The sequence below is a fragment of the Sprattus sprattus genome, assembly GCF_963457725.1.
Source record: "Sprattus sprattus genome assembly, chromosome: 12".
NCBI classification, from domain to species: domain Eukaryota; kingdom Metazoa; phylum Chordata; class Actinopteri; order Clupeiformes; family Clupeidae; genus Sprattus; species Sprattus sprattus.
The window spans coordinates 26,768,605-26,787,815 of NC_137910.1; the positions used below are offsets into that span (position 1 = coordinate 26,768,605).

Here is a 19,211-nt window from a genome sequence, read left to right on the forward strand (position 1 = left end):
GTAAGTTTTCTTGCTTAGTCCTCCGGTTGCCATGGCTTCTACAAACAAACTCCACCATGTCCTAAAATGAACCCCTAGGGTGTGTTTTGATTGGCTTAAAATGCCTCCTTCCTTCCTTCCTTCCTTTCTATTAAGAGAGCATGGACTGTTCGAAATGTCTTAAACCTTCTCTTCCACTTTAATAAGATACCATGAAATACGTCACATAACGATCATTTTTCAAAAGAGATGGGTTTACTTTACACGAGTGAACTAGGTTGCAGAAGACAACTATTTCGTATTATATCAAAAGTAAGTTTTCTTGCTGTACCAGTTAACAGGACAGCACAGCGGTATTCACTGTAAAAGCTGCTATATTAGAAAATTCAGAAAACTAGTCATCAGCTCCCTCATCTAGCTCTGACAATTTTTTTTGTCTGAGAATAACAGCTTTTTTTTTTTGACTGCGTTTTGTCTGAGGATGACGCCGTTTGGTTTGACAGCGTTTTGTCTGAGAATGACAACGTTTTTTTTTACTGAGTTTTGTCTGAAAATGACGCCGTTTCACCTGAGTCTGACGACTTTTGGTCTGAGACCTGACGCTGACGTGTAACCCTGGTTGAAAGGGATATGAGTAAAAGAGTGTGTGTGTGCGCATCTGTGTGTGCGTGTGCATGTGCGTGTGCGTGTGCATGTGCGTGTGCGTGTGCATGTGCGTGTGTGTGCGTGTGCGTGTGTGTGCACTTGTGTGTGCGCGTGCGTGTGCGTGTGTGTGTATGTTTGCACGCATCTGTGTCTGTGCGCGCGCGTGTGTGTGAGAGTCGGAGACACTGTGTGAGGAAGAATGTGTGTTGGAGGTGGGGCCTGCCTGTGCATGAGGGAGGGATACTTGAGGAAGGGAGGACAGGGTAAATGGGGACAGCTGTAGTGAGATGGATGAAGCTGATATGTGAGGAAGCAGTTTCACTGATACCAATGGTTGAAGCATTTCCCATGGAGTAGGAAATAATGTTTAAACCATGACCTCAAAAGCAGGAAAAGTAGATGTGTGTGACGTAAGGCCTTTTTAATACAGTCGCGACTTCTCCAGGGACCTGTCATACTTTCCCCAGTGGCAATAACGAATGACTGCAGTGGAAATCCAGCTTTAATTATAAGCTCCAAAGCAAACAAAAAGAAAATACTGTTTGTTTTTATGCCCTGTCGCCATGGGTAAATAACCACATTCTCTATTTTTAATGACACGCCAGCGTTTCCCCGCATCCTAAAGCAAGTCTCCCACTGTGCCATTTGCCTTCTTAAGCTCTGCAGTGCCTCTTAGCCTTCGCTAATGGAACACAAGCGAGTGTTTATGCATTTGATTGTGGCAGCGCGGGTTTATTGAGGGAAAGTGATTTGGTTTTACATACGCAATCAGTGTATTATCTCCAACGGCTTCACATGGGCCTTTGTTTCTCATTATATTCCATCCCATAATAAAAGCACATGCTGTCCAATTGTGTCTTCTTGCATGTCCAATTAGCCTTTGAGACGCTCATCAGGGTGATTGTTTAGGGCTTCGGGCACTTAAAAGAAAGAGTACAACCATCATCTTGCGTTAAGATAGTTTTTGTTTTAAATATTGATTAAAATAGCATATGGAGCAGTACCTATTTGCACAACAGTGGAGCACAGTGTTTTACCTGCTGGTGAATCTTCCGGGAGCAACTTCTCTCTCTCTCTCACTCTCTCTCACTATCTCTCCCCTCTCTCTATCTCTCTGTCTCTCTTAAGTTCAGGAGAAGCTTTATTGACATGACCATAAAGTTCTACAGTATTGCAAGCATTGGGGTTGAGGGTAGTATACTGTATACACAAAATACATCAGAAGAGAAAGGGAGGGAAACAAATAATGAAAAAGTAATGATAATCAGGGAAAAGACGAAATGTACATTTATGAATTTTGTTCATTTATGAGCTGACCCTCTGTTTTCTCCAGTAGGGTATGAAAGCTTCTCCTCACTGCTTTGTCTCTGCTGTCACATGCTTGCAGTGGGAGCACAGTCTGTTTTCCTTTGGCAACATTTCTGTTTAGGGACGAATAAAATTGCATTTTCCTTTGTATTTGTGTTTGAATGGGTTTTCCAATGGGTTAAGTTTTGCCTCAACGTTTTTGCAATTTGGTAAATCCTTATTTCAGAGGTCTGGAACTCTGGGCAAGCTGAGTGAGAGGCACTCGTTTCTTTGCTCAGTTCTTGGGATTGCAGGGCTTTGTAATGATATGAGTATACTTTTTAAGTATTCCCACAATTTGATTAATGACTGATTCGTCCGCTAGATTTGGATTCAAATTTCTACAGGTATTTGTCATCTTAAAGTATCTATACTTTCTCTCAGCGCATTTAATGCATGATTCAACTTTATGTTTGAGTGGATTTTTAAGCCTAAATATCTGTGGTTATTTGTGTTTTGAATTGAGTGAGTTCCTTTGTAAAATTGTGTTTTTGTACCATCAAATATCATACATTTAGTTATATTTAGGTTTGGTAGGGCCCAGGTCTGGCCTGGTTGGGGGTGTAGATCTGGCCAATGGGGTTGGGTACGTTGGTCTGGCCTGGAGGGAGAGAGGCACAGTAAGGTTTTCACTTGTTTCTTCTTTGCTTTAAAGTGAGGCCAACTGAGTGTCCCTCCACAAGCGTCTCGGGGGGAGTGTGTTCTCTGTGCCTGTGGCTTACAGAGCTGTCGCTTGGTGTGCAGTGCAGAGATGCCATCTGTCAGAGCATGGATGGCCTCCCTGGGCCCACTGCAGGCGGTCGAAGGGGTGTTTGCTTGTGTGCAGCTGTCTCTGAGTGACGCTAGGCATCTAGGTTAGCATGTGTAAGAGAGGGAAGTCATCTGTATGTGTTTGTGCAGGCACTTCACTCACCTCCCTGTGACTGTCTACTGTCTCTCTACTGCTAGGAGAAGCTCAGACATTATTCAGTGTGCAGATGTAGTCTCTTTGAGATGTGTGTGTGTGTGTGTGTGTGTGTGTGTGTGTGTGTGTGTGTGTGTGTGTGTGTGTCTCCTTCTATGTGTGTTTGTTTATATGAAGTGAGGGCCATGTTGCTCAGCAAGTCATAATTAAGAGTTTGCACTAATCAGACGGCAGAGGTGAGACACACAGCATCAACAACAACATCAATAACAATAACAACACACCCACACAAGGAAGCAGACCAGGGTACTGTTCGGCGACGCTCGCTAAGCGGTTTAGCGAGCTAGATTCCAGGCTAAAAAAAGAGGACGCCCCTTTATCGAGTTTGGCGAAGCAACTTAGCAACTGATCAATTACCATAGTAACATATCGCTTAGCACTAACCTGCTCCAGGGCAGGCTAACCAAAGTTTAGCTGGCTAAACTTGCCACACCCACGCCAAAAGGAGGGATCCCATTGACAAGGAGTCATATTATAGTTTGATTAGCGTAGGAAGAGTTCTTTGCGATCGACCAAGAAGATCCATTTTTCCATCATAATGAGTTCTTGTATGAGCGCTACCGATCCACCCGTCAAGGAATAATTCATTTAGAAGACCTTCTCGAGTCATTTATTGCATACACCACCGTCGAACATTGAATGTCTTCACTTTCTTGCGAGTGGTAGCCTTTATTTTTATAATGTCAGCGAAGCTAAATTAATTATCTAAGCTTCAGTTGTACGCCGAACAGGGCCCAGATCAAGTGCAAGGCGTCTCGGCTTCTTGATTAGAACACACACACACACACACACACACACACACACACACACACACACACACACACACACACACACACACACACACACACACACACACACACACACTCCTCTCCAGAGATGATTAGCTCCCACAAACTCACACCTGCTCACGCCCGTATCCTTCACAGATGTCAGGGGACTCCACTAGGTCAGGCATTTCCATATCCTGGAGCTGATTGCGAGAAGACAGGCGCCCGATAGTTTTGTCTGTTTGCATTTCAAGTAGCTACAGCCTCTAGCATCTGATGATTGCCCTTGGGATGCTCTGAGTCAGGAGGGTGCCATGCCCTACCATGAGTGCCAGAAGAGAAGTGTGAGGTGTTAACTGGCTGTGATTGCTTCAGTTGTACCTGTGTGACTCATTTTGATGTGTTTCTTTGTGGGTAATTGTCTTAATGTATGCATGAAAGATTGCACACTGAAATGAATCATCCCCTTGTAATTTTCACGAACACCCAGCTGTCTGTCTGCCTGCCTACCTTACTGTCTGCTGACGCGGCTCAGGAGCGCCGGCACACAGCCCGCGGCGTAGCCCAGACTTCGAAGACCTCCTCAGGCTCACCTCTGGCACGTCCTCTCTCAGGTCCTCAGTGGAGCACTCCCCCTGCTGGGACCGTGGCAGAATTTCAGGGCCCCTGTCTGGGGCTGCCACTGACCAATGGGGCGGGAGCAGCTCTCCTCTGAAACACATGAGTGCAGCTCTGTGGGCTCCCCCTCCAGGGCTAGCAGGCATCTTTAAGCACTTGTGCCCAGATAGGCGAGCTCACTTAGGGAGACGCTCCTTGCCTGAGGGGCACGGTGGTGGATGTGATGGATGAGCCGCTCTGCCCATTGCCATTAACGAGTGGAGAATGCTCAGCCATTCCTTTTGTGCAATGTTGGGTCCACTCCAATAGGCTTTAGTGTGCTCTCTAATATGTTCCCTTTCCCTACCCTTCTCTCCATGCTCTCTCTCTCTCTGTCTTCTCTCTCTCTGTCTTCTCTCTCTCTCTATCTTCTCTCCTTCTCTTCTCTCTCTCTCTCCCTCTTTTTCTCAGGGAGGTGCTTTGCATTCAGAGGAGACCGAGGAAATGATGAGCCGGCCATAGAGATGATTAAAGTTTCTCATCTGAAGTGAGTTCCACACCTTAAATGCTATACACATACACACACGCACACACATACATACATACACACGCACGCGCACACACACACACACACACACACACACACACACACACACTTTTGGCGGGGGCTGTTCACTCACTCTGGTCCTGTTGCTTTCCAACATGCTGGGTTTTGATTAAAAACTCCACGTCGGCCTCTTGAGTGTGTTGTTTTTCCCCCGGCTGGCCTGTGGGGGTGGGGGGGCACATCCAGTCACTTTCTCCTCCTGGTCCCAAAGGACTGTTCTGCCAACCCTCTCAGATCTTGAAGAATCAAAAAAATGAATTTCAGAATGTCAGGCTCCCAGAGCTTGGTCAAAGGTCCAGCACTCCAGTGCGGCTGACTTTGTCACAGCGCCACCGCAACTACCCCTCTCTGGAGTGTGTGTGTGTGTGTGTATGTGTCTGCGTGTGTGTGCACTTGTCTGTGTGTGTGTGTGTGTGTGTGTGTGTGTGTGTGTGTGTGTGTGTGTGTGTGTGTGTGTGTGTGCATGCGTTCGTGTGCGTGCGTGCGTGCGTGTGTGTTTGTGTGTGCGCACGCGCTTCGGTGAGTGGCAGAGTGGGACTGTGCTCAGAGTTTTAATGAGCAGCCTGGGTGACAGGCATCAGAACACAGAGCTGAGTTGAACACACCATATCAAATATGTATGTTAGTGGGAACAGTTGAGTAATGCTTTCCAGGATGTTATGTTTGTACATATTTAGGAAAGGTTATTTGGATGAGGTATAAGATAAATACAGATAGTTTATTATAATAGTGTGTAATAACATTTATTATGTGGCATGTAGTTACATTATTATACATTGAAGGAGGTCTTGGTCTTGCATAATGCTTTACACTGCTCAGTTTTTTTGGTATTCCCAAATGAATGGAGTCTCGTTTATTAGTTGGTCTGCACAGTATGTGGCAGCTGATATACTAAGGGTTTAAAGGCATCTTTGTGTGCGTGTGCGTTTGCGTGTGCTTGTGCGTCTGCCTGTGCTTGTGCGTGTGCGTGCCTGTCTGCATGTGTGTGTGTGTGTGTGTGTGTGTGTGTGTGTGTGTGTGTGTGTGTGTGTGTGTGTGTGTGTGTGTGTGTGTGTGTGTGTGTGTGTGTGTGTGTGTGTGTGTGTGTGTGTGCAGGCAGTACCTGGTGGTGGTGTTCAAGGACAAGCCTCTGGAGCTGTGGGATGTGAGGACTGGAACCCTGCTGCGTGAGATGGCCAAGAACTTCCCCACCGTCACAGCGCTGGTAACGATTTAATATGTTCTATCATTTGTGAACGTATACTTTAAGTCACAAACATAAAGTGATACACACACCCTTACTGACTTCACATGTAGTGTGTGGAAAAACACATGCATACACACACACACACACACACACACACAAACACGCACATTAACACACACACACTTACCCACACACACACATACGCACATTAACACACACACACACACATACCCACACACACACTCGTGTGCTGTGCAAAGAGACTCATAATGAAATCCTCACCTACACAAGCACATAGCGGCCGCCGATAAGCCAAGTTATTGCTGACTCCCCACAGATTCCCCTCGTCTCTGTAATCCTCTCCTCGTTTATCCTCCCTCCCCTGATGTGCAGCGCTGTCTATGAATGGGAGTGAGTGTGTGTGTATGTGTGTGTGTGTGTGTGTGTGTGTGTGTGTGTGTGTGTTTTGCATTTGTGTCTTGGTTCGTATCCAGAGAAAGCTCCTAGATGGAGAGATCTTAGCCAGATCAGGCCCAGAGCCGGTCACCCGTGAGGGATTAGCCCGGTGAGTCTGGCTCCCCTCGGCCCACGCCCGCCTTCAGCCCTTCTTGCACTCTGCAGTGCGGAGGAAAAATGTTGGCCCAGGTTTAACGGCCTGGCAGTAAACTGTGTGAAGTGATGGCGAGCCCGGAGTCCAAACGAGCACAACACTAACGTTAATAATACATGCCTGGGCTCCTCCGGCCCTGCCAGCTGATCTCCATATTGATTGCATCTTCAGGGCCGATCGCTCCAGCTGCACTTACTAATGGCCAGGAGTGAATTATGCCAGCTACTTCCACATGCATGTGTGTGTGTGTGTGTGTGTGTGTGTGTGTTTGAGGGAGATAAGGTGTGTGTTTTGGTGTAATGTGTGTTATTTGAGAGTGTGTGTGGGATATGGAGAAAAAAAAGGAAGGGAGAGGGAGGGTGGTTTGTAATAGGTAAGTAAGGCAGCTAGCTACAAGAAGAGAAGGTGTGTTTTTGTTTCAGAGAGGTGTGTGTGTGTGAGGGGGGGGGGGAAGGGGGGGCGGGAGATATAGTGTGCCTGGATCACTTCAGACGTGGCTGTAGATTATACAGACAGCCCTCTCACATCAAGCCCCACATAGCTTTGGTCTTTTATTTGTGAAAGAAATAGTCATGACTGGTGAAGGGCCCATTAAGACACCCTGCTGGGATGGATGGATGTTAATATGTGTGTGTGTGTGTGTGTGTGTGTGGTGTGAGTGTGGTGTGTGTGTGTGTGTGTGTGTGTGTGTGTTTCACAGAAGAGGTTCATTTGTGTGTAAAGAAGTTTTTTTTGTTGTGTTGTTGTTATTTTGCAGTTTTATTTCAAACTTTCAGTATCCCATTCATGACCAAAATGACAAATGGAAACTGTGTGTGTGTTAACGGGACAAGCACGCATAATTGCACTTTATTGTGGCCACACCGGTGTGTGTGTGTGTGCATGCGTGTGTGTTGACGCGTGTGTGTGTGTGTCTGTGCATGTGTACACAGGAGTGGTCTCCGTCCCATAACCTGAAGAGTCTGAAGAAGAAGCAGATGGCAGCGCGGGAGGCCATGGCTCGCCAGACAGTGTCAGATGCCGAGCAAAGCAGCGTGAAGTCGTCCGTCATCAGGTGAGCGCTCTCTGTCCCACTCCAGCAGCCTCAGCACCCCTCCTCACTGCACTGCACTGGAGCTGGAGCTGGAGCTTACACACACACACACACACACACACACACACTCACTCACCGACTCACAGACACACACACACACACACACACACACACACACACACACACTCACCGACTCACAGACACACACACACACACACACACACTCACAGAATCACAGAATCACAGACACACACACACACACACACACACACACACACACACACACACACACACAGACACAGACACACACACACACACAGACACACACACACACACACACACACAGACACACACACACAAACACACACACAAACACACACACAAACACACAAACACACAAACACACACACACACACACACACACACACACACACACACACACACACACACACACACATATGAAGTCTGGGTCACCATAGAAGTGCGGCAGGGCTTCACTGGTCTGATCCAGCCTCTCTGTTCCCCCTTGGGTTAGCTGTCCGTGGAGGGAGAGCTCATACTGATGTATGGGGTTTCTAATCCAGTTAGACATGCCCCATGGAAATATTTATTTCTGTCCAGTTTGGAAAGTGTTAAAGTGGAGTTTACAAATCTCAGGAGTGTAGGTGAAAATTTAGTTCTCATCAGTCACCGAGATTTGAATTCCTTACACGGCAGATATCAGTTTCTACGTTAGCAGGCCCCTGGTAACATATTGATATTTGGAAAGCAAGCAATTCTGAATAGGGATTTATTTATTTTTTTGCTATCTGGCATTAGATGTCAATCATTAAGCTGAAAAACATCAATCATCAATCTCCCTTAATTAGATGACATGTCAGTGTGATCAGGGGTCCCTGCCCCACAGGAGAAGATCTAACATCTCTCTAATTAGGGCTGTGAAATGTCCTTTGATTGATTAATCACTTTTTAAAATGTATCCAATTAAATATCGATCTGTAAAATTTCTGGGTCGAACTTTTAGGCCACCATGCATTTTTTATGCGGTTTTCTAGGCTAATATCTGCAATGGTTAAATATAGAAGTGGGGGGGATCTGGTCACCCTGCTTCAGATCTTTTCAAACATTTCTCTTCATATGGAAAGCTGCTCTATAGTATTTTATATCTCATTCCTATCGATTTTGAATCAAATTATGTCTTACTCGTCTTGCCCAGCATGCTTCAGGACGCCGAGAGCAAGTCTGAGATGGGTCAGTCCATCTCGGCGCGGGAGCACTTTGTGTTCACCGACACCGACGGCCAGGTCTACCATATCACCGTGGAGGGCAACACCGTGAAGGATGGCGCTCGCATCCCGCCCGACGTAAGTGTCTCACACCTTTCCCCAGCTCCTCCACACCTCCACTGGTCTCCCTCCTCCTATCACTCACTCTATTCCCTCTCTGGCAGTATGAGCCTTCATCATCCTCTCCTCTCATTGCTCTGTGTTCATCTCTCTCCCCCATCTCTGCTCCATTAGCTTGAGAGCCTTTAGTGAAGATGAGCTCTGTACACTCCTCAGTCATTTGGTCTAATCTCACTCTTTATTAGCCTGTTCTTTTTTCTGTAAAAGGCATACAGGATGTTTCCCTCCTCTCCCTTTCCTCTCTCTCTCTCTCCCTCCTTCAATCTGCAGCGGAGGGGGCAACATTGCTCTGACCTCAGTATTGCTGAAAGCTTGTGTAATTTTCTTTGTTTGTGAGTCACACCCAGGGGAATGGCTGGCAGGGGAACAGAAATGGCATGGTGAGGGAGTAAAGAAGGAGGAGAGGGGGAGAGAGGGAGGGAGAGAGAGAGGAGAGGGGAGGAGAGGGAGCGAGAGGTTGTTTGAGTCTGTGTTTGGCTCTTCTTCTTGTGCTCGGGGTTATTGCTGATTTTACATTGTTTGGGAAAGTCAGGATGGGAGATGGACCCAGATGCCCCTCAAGTCTCATTAGTGCGTTTCAAACGGGTGTGTGTGTGTTTTATTATGTGTATTTTTATGTGTGTTTGTGTGTGCATGTATCTGTGCGGGCACACACACACTTGTTTTTGTGTGTCTGTTTGCGTGTGGTGTTGATGTGTGTGGTGTTTGTGTGTGTGTGTGTGTGTGTGTGTGTGTGTGTGTGGTGTTTATGTGTCAGTACCAGAGACATGTATATCCCTGAGGAAGAGCCCATTACCTTCCTCATTACCACCTCCATCTCACCTCACACATTAGGGATGGGGGAAAAAATCGATTCAGTTACAAATCGCAATTCTTGTGTGTGACGATTTTTTAATCGCCACGCTGCCTCAAAAAACGATTTAAAAAAATAAAATTTGTAAAAATGTTTTGTCTAGCCTGCTTTTAATTATTGTATATGGGCCATTCTACCGAATTCGTGTAATATGCAGTCCCTCAACAATAAAAACTATTTACAAAACAATTAGGTATTTAGGCATAGATATTTAATTAGAAAATGTTATGGTCTATATAAACCCAATGCATTACATGAGATAGTGATAAGCTAAATATATACAAAATCATCATTTATAGGGTACTTTCTATTGGGAAGTAGCTGTCCCCAACCCTGACATCTAAATTTCAATGCCTTTAAATAATACTTTTCAATTTTTTAAGATTTTTTTCAATGATTTAATTTCAAAGATCTTTATGATTGGGTTGAAACAGAACTTGGAATATTTAGATTTATTGTGGGTTTAATTTTTAAATCAATTTTCTATACTCAAAAAATCATGTCCCTAGTTTTCATGTCACTACCGAAACACAAGAGTTTTAGTCCATTGGCTGAGCCTGTGTTTTAGCCACGACTCTGCATTTTTGACCATGCAGTGACACTGCATCTCTGACCCTCATGGTTGAATGGTAAGTAGCTAAATCCCATAGTTTTTATATAAATGTGTTCCAAAGTCTGAAAATCGACGTGTAACCTTAAGAATTGTCACTACCGAAACGCATGTTTTCTTCAATTAAGTAAACCTTTTGGGGTTTCATGGAAAATCTTATGTTTGTATGTGTGTTCACCTCTTCAAAGATGTGTTTGCATGCCGTGTGCTTGTTAGAATTCTTTATTTATGCTTAAAGTTAGCTAGAATTGTCACTACCGAAACAGTCACTACCGAAACATATGGTAGTGACCTGATGATTTCAGTAGTGACAAAATGAAATGGTAAGTAGTTCAATCCCATAATTTTTAAATAAATGTGTTGTGTGGACTAAAGGGCAGCCCAGAGCACCTTTTGGAAGATTTTGGGAGAGAAATGAACATCCATCCAACAGTGCAGTCACTACCGAAACACTGGATGTCACTACCGAAACAGTGCAGCACTACCGAAACACAGGATGTTTTGTAAAAAATTAAGTATATTGAGTAATCAACTAAAATGTTATGATACTGATTGGATTAATGTATGTTCAATTTCATCAATTAACAACTCTGGAATCAATATGATCAGTATTTTGCATTTTACAAAGAAATATTGCACTTAGATTTTGAAGAATTGTATAAATTGAACTTGAAAATTTGATAAAAAATTCATTTTTATGGATTTCATTGTGAAAACCTTCAAGAAATATTTGTAAAAATACTCTTCAGAGAAGGGAAGGAAACACAATCTGAACAGGTCAATAATAATACTTTTTTACTATAGTAAATGTGATGTTTCGGTAGTGACAATTTTTGGAAGAGGAAAAACATTCCAACACATTCTGAAAATACAATATAAAAATTGACTGTTCTTTTACTAGATAAGTGTACTTTAGATATGGTACAATATACATACGGACAAAGTTTTGGGAATAAAACATTAAAAAAATCTAAATATTTCCGACCTGACTTTGCACCAATTCGGTAGAATGGCCCATATAAGGCGGGAAAAAATGTTGCCGCTTATAATCCTACATATTGCGCAATGCATTCTATTTGTGAGTTCCTTATAGCTAGAAGCTCAGCTTCACACATAGTAACTAGGTAGGAATACAAAGGCTAACATGTTGGACCGAAATGTATGCAGCACCATATCCACGTTATGTTACGTTATCCAAGGTGATTCGAATTGCTTACACCATTGTGCCTCGCATACATTCCTCGTATGACGGCGAGAGAGCATGAAAAAAATACAATTAAACAACAGTGTCCACTGTCTGAAGTGATTACTCGTTAATTTATAAGATGTAGTCTTGAAAAGAAAAGCAAACTTTTAATCGCGATAAATTTAGAATCATGAATTTCAAAATGTTTTAAAATCTATTGACAGCCCTTATTTTAAGAAAACTTGTACTGATTCTATTTAATTTACCTTTTATTTATTGTTTAAAAGTAGCCAAAGTGGCATTCATTTCTTAATCTGTCAGTTTGTGTTCAGTTAACAGGGGCTATACAATAAAATGGCACATTTGTATTTATTTTCTCTATTGGCTGCCCTGCAGTCATTAAGTTAATGTTAAGATTTAGGAATTCAAACTTGAAATTAAACTTGGAAAGCTCAAAGTGGATTAGACTGTGTTGTAATTGAATGTATGATTCAACTGTTTTCCATGGTCCAATAAAAAAAAAAATAATAACCAAAAGAAATTGCAAGAAATCGTTATATCGAATCACTTGCAAAATCGCAATACCCACAGAATCGCGATACATATCGAATCGCCACCTAAGTATCTTGCTAGTATCATATCGGGAGTTCCCTGCCGACACACACACTTTCACATACAGATACACACACACACACACTTTCACATACAGATACACACACACACACTTTCACATACAGATACACACACACACACACACACACACACACACACTTTCACATATAGAAACACACACACACACACACTTTCACATACAGATACACAAACACACATACACACTAGGGATGGGAATCTTCACCATCAAGGCGATACGATACACATCTCGATACACTACCAACGATTCGATACATTCCCGATTCATGGAATTACCAGTGATAAGATACGATACGATTCTCCTACCTCCTGCGATCCGGTGCGATATAGTACGATCTCATTTTAAAACAATGCGATCCAGTGCGATACGATACGATACGATACGATACGATACAATACGATGCGATGCAATGCAGAAGAAAAGTACACCATGGAATACATAGTTCAAGTTATGGCACTTGAAGCATTAAAGCTGGCTGTGCCTTTTATTTTGAAACAAAGGAAGTACAACTTAGAGAGTAATTCATTGTAGGTCTCTGGAACTTTAGGATACAAGTGTAACCTTTAACAAAAATTCAGATTTCTCTTTAGTGCATGTTGTAGAACAATTTAAGCCCTACACAAAGGCATGTTTTCCAGTTAAGCCTTTAAAAGTGCTTTACGTTTATACATGAGGTAAACCAAATAAAATGGGCTAATACAAGAAGGTGCAGCCCAGGAGATTCCATCCACTATAAAAACTAATAGGAAAGCATTAACAGGAACATATTGCATTTTCCCCAAAATATACAATGCACACCATTGATGAGTACACCCCATTTGAAAAGTAACCTTTTGAACAACATTTTAATAAGCTAAATTAATAAGTTATTTCCAAAATGTGCATAGGTAAATGTTATGCCCAAAATGTGCATACAATATCTGATGAGCAAAGTAAGGTTAATAATGTAACTTAGGTGACATTTTTTCCATTTACTCAGTGCACATTTTGGAAATAACACGTGTACTTATTGAAATATAGTTCATAATGTTATTTTTCAAAAGGGGTATACTCATTATCTCCATGCACTGTAATATGATTCATCATTATGAACAAATGGCCATAACAAGGGAGTAACAGTTCCCCATCTGGAAATTAAGACAAGTGAATCCAAACACTTAACCCAGATGGGTCTTTTTCAAGTTCTTTTTAAGAAAGATCTCGTTTGTAGAAGCCAAAATCTTTCCATACCGTAGACTTAAAGCCCACAACCGATTGTATTACCTCCGTTTCATTTTCCTCCATGCTAACGCGCTATCTGACTGGCTGGCTGCGTCGTTTCGAAAGCACGTTTGTTTGGACCCGCCTATACGCGCGAGCCTTGAGCCGAGATTTGAGCAGAGACTAGAGGGGTAGGGATAGAAACACAACTGAAACTCAGAGACACGTTTCTAAAAAGTTATAAGAATAGATAATAATCGGTTTGTATCGATGCAGATAATTTTGATACGATGCATCTCGAGTTTATGTGCGGTTTTTACCGATGCAGACGTTTGCAAATCGATGCAACTGCATCTTACATGTCGTATCGATTTTCCGATGTGCATCGGTGAATCTTCCCATGCCTAATACACACACTTTCACATACAGATACACACACACACACACACACACGCTTTCACATACAGATACACACACACACACACACACTTTCACATACAGATACACACACACACACTTTCACATACAGATACACACACACACACTTTCACATACAGATACACACACACACTTTCACATACAGATACACACACTTTTACATACAGATACACACACACACTTTCACATACAGATACACACACACACACTTTCACATACAGATACACACACACACTTTCACATACAGATACACACACTTTTACATACAGATACACACACACACTTTCACATACAGATACACACACACACACTTTCACATACAGATACACACACACACAGACTTTCACATACACACACACGCACACACACTTTCAAATACAGATACACACGCACACACTTTCACATACAGATACACACACACACACTTTCACATACAGATACACACACACACACTTTCACATACAGATACACACACACACACACACAGACTTTCACATACAGATACACACACACACACTTTCACATACAGATACACACACACACACTTTCACATACAGATACACACACTTTCACATACACCCACACGCACACAAACTTTCAAATACAGATACACACACACACACTTTCAAATACAGATACTCACACACACACACTTTCACACACAGATACACACGCACACACTTTCAAATACAGAAACAAACGCACACACTTTTTTCGTCATTCTTGTCACATTCTCCACATTATTTTTTTCTCATCATTCAACTTCACGCCCCTGTTTTGGTTAGCCCATCCATCTGTTTTGTTTAGCGGCGGTTGTGTTTGGAAGTGAAACTGCTGTGGAGGTGTGGTGTGGATTAGGCTATCTTTAGAAGAAATTGGATTCTGCTCTGTTTCATGTATGCAACACTTAAAGTTTGTTTTGTCTGCACAGATACTTTTTGTGTTCTGTGTTTTTTTGTGTTTGCACAATCACACGTTTTTACCAAAATCATGTGTTTTTTACAGTACTCCCCAGTGCGCCACAAGAACGTGCTAAGCCACACTTTGCACGCTGTAGTCATTTGTAAGAATCGCAGTGTTTGTGTCATCAGCCTTTTGCCCCTGTGGTCTCCACTGTGGAACTGTTTTGACATTTAATTGGAATAATCCTTGAATCTTCATTTCTTTGAAGCCAGACATAAAGAGACGTTTCCCCAGTCAAGCATATCGAAGCCCTGCCGGCCATTAAAAGTGGCTGTTTCAGATCCCCGGTATCAGGAAAGCACAGCTGGGAGACGGATGCGGTGCAAATGGCTCTCTGCTCGGGGGTTTGTTATGGGACATGTTTTACTCGTATGGCACGAGCGCAATGAGGCCCCTGGGAACGACTATGATACACACACAGGCAGAGAACAGACCGATGCTAGTCTATATAGAAATGTCTCCTATGGGACCCTGATGGACAGACATACAGGAATAGACTCTCTCCTCCCTCTCTTTTTCTTTCTGTCTGTCTGTCACACACATTAACACACACACACACACACACACACACACACACACACACACACACACACACACACACACACACACACACACACACACACACACACACACAGACAAACACAAGCACAATTGACATCAGTAGATCTTGCAACTTAACCATGAGCACTTTTACATGTATCTCAAAATCAACCTCATATATTGATCCTATTCCCACCGCATTCTTTAAGCAAGTGTTTGATAGTGTCTCAGGTCCCGTCCTTGACATCATAAACACATCCCTTAGAACTGGCGTTTTCCCAGATGCCTTCAAAACAGCTGTTGTAAAGCCCCTATTAAAGAAACCCAAATTGGATACCAGTACACTAGCAAATTATAGACCGATTTCTAATATCTAATCTTCCATTTATTAGTAAAGTCCTAGAAAAGGTAGTATTAGTCCAAATAAATTCCTTTCTGGAAGAAAATAACATCTTGGAAGTCTTTCAGTCAGGTTTCAGAAAATATCCCAGTACTGAAACCGCTCTCACCAAAATAATTAGCGACCTCAGACAAAACTCTGATGCAAATAAAGTTTCTATCCTCATCCTGTTAGATCTTGGTGCAGCATTTGATACCATTGATCACGACATCCTAATTAATAGACTTGAAAATGTTATAGGGTTATCTGACTGTGTATTGAACTGGATCAAAACATATATTAAAGGAAGGAAGTTTTATGTTAGTCTAGGAGACCATATGTCCGGGAAACATGAAAGCTGCTACTACGGGGTTGCACAAGGGAGCTCTTTTCGCTTTATATGTTACCACTCAGTGACATCATCAGAGAATATAGTATAGATTTTCATAGCTATGCAGATGACACACAATTGTATACTTCCGCTAATGATGCGACAACAATAAACTCCATTACCAACTGTTTATTGGCAATAAACAAATGGATGAACAATAACTTTCTAAAACTCAATGAGGACAAAAACTGAAGTCCTACTTATCGGCCCCAGATTAAAAAGAGAGATGCTCACCAAGAATCTAGGAGGTCTAACCCGGTGGATTAAACCTGAGGTGATAAGTCTTGGTGTCATCCTGGACTCAGATTTGAATTTCAACTCCCACATTAACAAAGTGACCAAAACAGCTTCCTTTCACCTGAGGAACATAGCAAAGGTACGACCATTCATAAACCAAAATGATGCAGAGAAGCTTATTTATGCTTTCATATCGAGCCGGCTAGACTACTGTAATTCACTTTTTACTGGTCTTCCCAAGAAAACAACTGGAAGACTCCAGCTCATTCAAAACTCTGCAGCTAGACTATTAACCAAAACTAAAAGGAGAGAACACATTAGTCCTGTCCTAGCTACTTTACACTGGCTTCCTGTTACCTTTAGAATTGACTTTAAGGTCCTCCTCCTCACATACAAAGCTCTAAATGGACAAGGACCTAGCTACATTGCTAACTCTCTTACTAACTACACACCAGCTAGAACACTGCGATCATCAGATAAAGGTCTGTTACAGGTCACCAGAAGCAGTCATAAGAAGATTGGCTTTGTCAACTACGCTTTACCTAATGATATTAGGGAAGCAAACACGCTAGGCATCTTTAAAAGGCATCTTTTTACCAAAGCATTTTATTAATTTTATCTGGCACAATTTATTTCTCTGTAACTTGCACTATTTTTGCTATTTCTCTTTTAAACTGTTTTAAGGGTTTTATGACTTTTATTCCTTTTATCATGATTTTAGAAATCCAAGAAGCCTATCAGAACATCAGGTTCTGATACGATGTTGATCATTTTTATTTATCTTTCACTCCATGGGCCCTATCTTGCACCCAGCGCAATTGACATTGTCACCGACGCATGTATCATTCCTATCTTGCACCCGGCGCACAGCGGGATTTTCCCTCCTGAGGCGCGCGTCAAAATGAACTTGCGCCGAAATGGGCGGGGCGGAACAGAGAAGGCGTTTCTCAGGCGCAAGTCTTCCTTTGTGGTATCTTGCAGTTTCAAAACGACAGTGCGCCGTTGACCAGAAAAAAGCTAGTCTAATGTCAGAGGTGCATTGTGTAGAGTCTGTGGCGGGTATTCAGACGCTATTTTAAGAGCGCGTGCTTGGCCGCACAGTATAGGACCTATAGGCTACACTTTACTTCTGTCGTCTACACTAGAGATTTACACCAATTTTTTGGCAAGCCATATATAATTACAAGGAAAATAAAGTATTTACCACATGAGGAAATAAATCAGTTTTCGGGTGCCCCTTAGCAGAAACAATCACGGCAATATCTTCCCATGCTTGCTTGACTTTGCTAACTTTTGGAGGGTTTCTCGCATCCCCATATACAGTGGGGAAAATAAGTATTTGAACCCCTGGCGATTTCACAAGTTTGGCCACTTGCAAAGAAATGTGTGATCTATAATTGTAATGGTAGGTGTACACTGCAAAAAATGCCCCTCTAGATTTAAGACAAATAATTACATATTTAAGCAGGATTTTGCTTAAAACAAGCACATTTGGCTGCCAGTGTGTTAAGCAAATTTGGCTTGTTAAGATTTCTTAAAATAAGTAATATTTGCTTGAAATAGGTAAAAATAACCTTACCAAGAAAGCACTAGGTAAGTACAATTTAGCTAGAAACAAGACCAACTAGATTTTTCATCTCAATATAAGAGTAATAACACTAGGTTAGAAAAGCATTTTTTGCAGTGTATATTAACAGTGAGAAACAGAATTTCAACAGAAAAATCCAGCATTTATGACTTTATTTGCATTTGATGCAAAAAATAAGTATTTGAACCCCTAGCAAAACTGACTGACAAAAATGACTTAGTACTTGGTGGATAACCCTTGTTGGCAAGCACAGACGTCAAACGTTTCTTGTAGTTGGTCACCAGGTTTACACACATCTCAGGAGGGATTTTGGTCCACTCCTATTTGCAGATCCTCTCCAAATCTTTAAGATTGCGTTTTCAATGGGAGGGAATGAGGGAATGAGGTTCAAGCCCAATATTCCATGGTACATGGCCCCATCCGTAGTCCCCTTGATGCGGTGGAGTCGTCCTGTACCCTTGGCAGAGAAACAGCCCCAAAGCATAATGTTTCCACTTCCATGCTTGATGGTGGGTATGATGTACTCTTGGGGTCATATTCAGCATCCCCCCCCCCTGTCAAACACAGCAAGTCGAGTTGATGCCAAAGAGCTTGATTTTGGTATCATCTGACCACATTCTGTCTCCCAATCCTACTTAGAATCATTCAAGTGTGCAATGGCAAACTTCAGATGGCCCTGTACATGCGCTTCCATGAGCAGGGGGACCTTGCGAGTGCTGCAGTACTTCAAAAAATTACGGCGTAGTGTGTTGCCAATGGTTTTCTTGGTGACTGTGGTCCCAGCTGCCTTGATATCATTCACAAGCTCCCCCTGTGTAGTTCTGGGGTTATTCTGCACCTTTCGAATGATCACTGATACCGCACAAGGGGATATCTTGCATGGAGCCCCAGACCTAGAGCGATTAACATTTGTTTGGTATTGCTTCCATTTACGAATAATCGCACCAATAGTTGTCTGCTTCTCACCAAGCTGCTTGCCAATGGTTTTGTAGCCCATTCCAGCCTTGTGCAGGTCTACAATCTTATCTCTGAC

General features: G+C 42.7%; 1 protein-coding gene across 1 annotated transcript in view; it reads left to right on the forward strand.

Moving 5' to 3' along the window:
- The window catches only part of wdr11 (WD repeat domain 11), a gene marked incomplete at its 5' end in the record, with an annotated part of 100,181 nt that overhangs the window by 63,881 nt on the left and 17,089 nt on the right, over positions 1–19,211 (forward strand). Inside the window, 4 exons of the mRNA XM_080849166.1 lie at positions 4,771–4,846; positions 6,002–6,110; positions 7,635–7,756; positions 8,952–9,099. Of these exons, the coding sequence (XP_080705292.1) occupies positions 4,771–4,846; positions 6,002–6,110; positions 7,635–7,756; positions 8,952–9,099 (455 nt within the window). The remainder of the gene's footprint in view (positions 1–4,770; positions 4,847–6,001; positions 6,111–7,634; positions 7,757–8,951; positions 9,100–19,211) is intronic.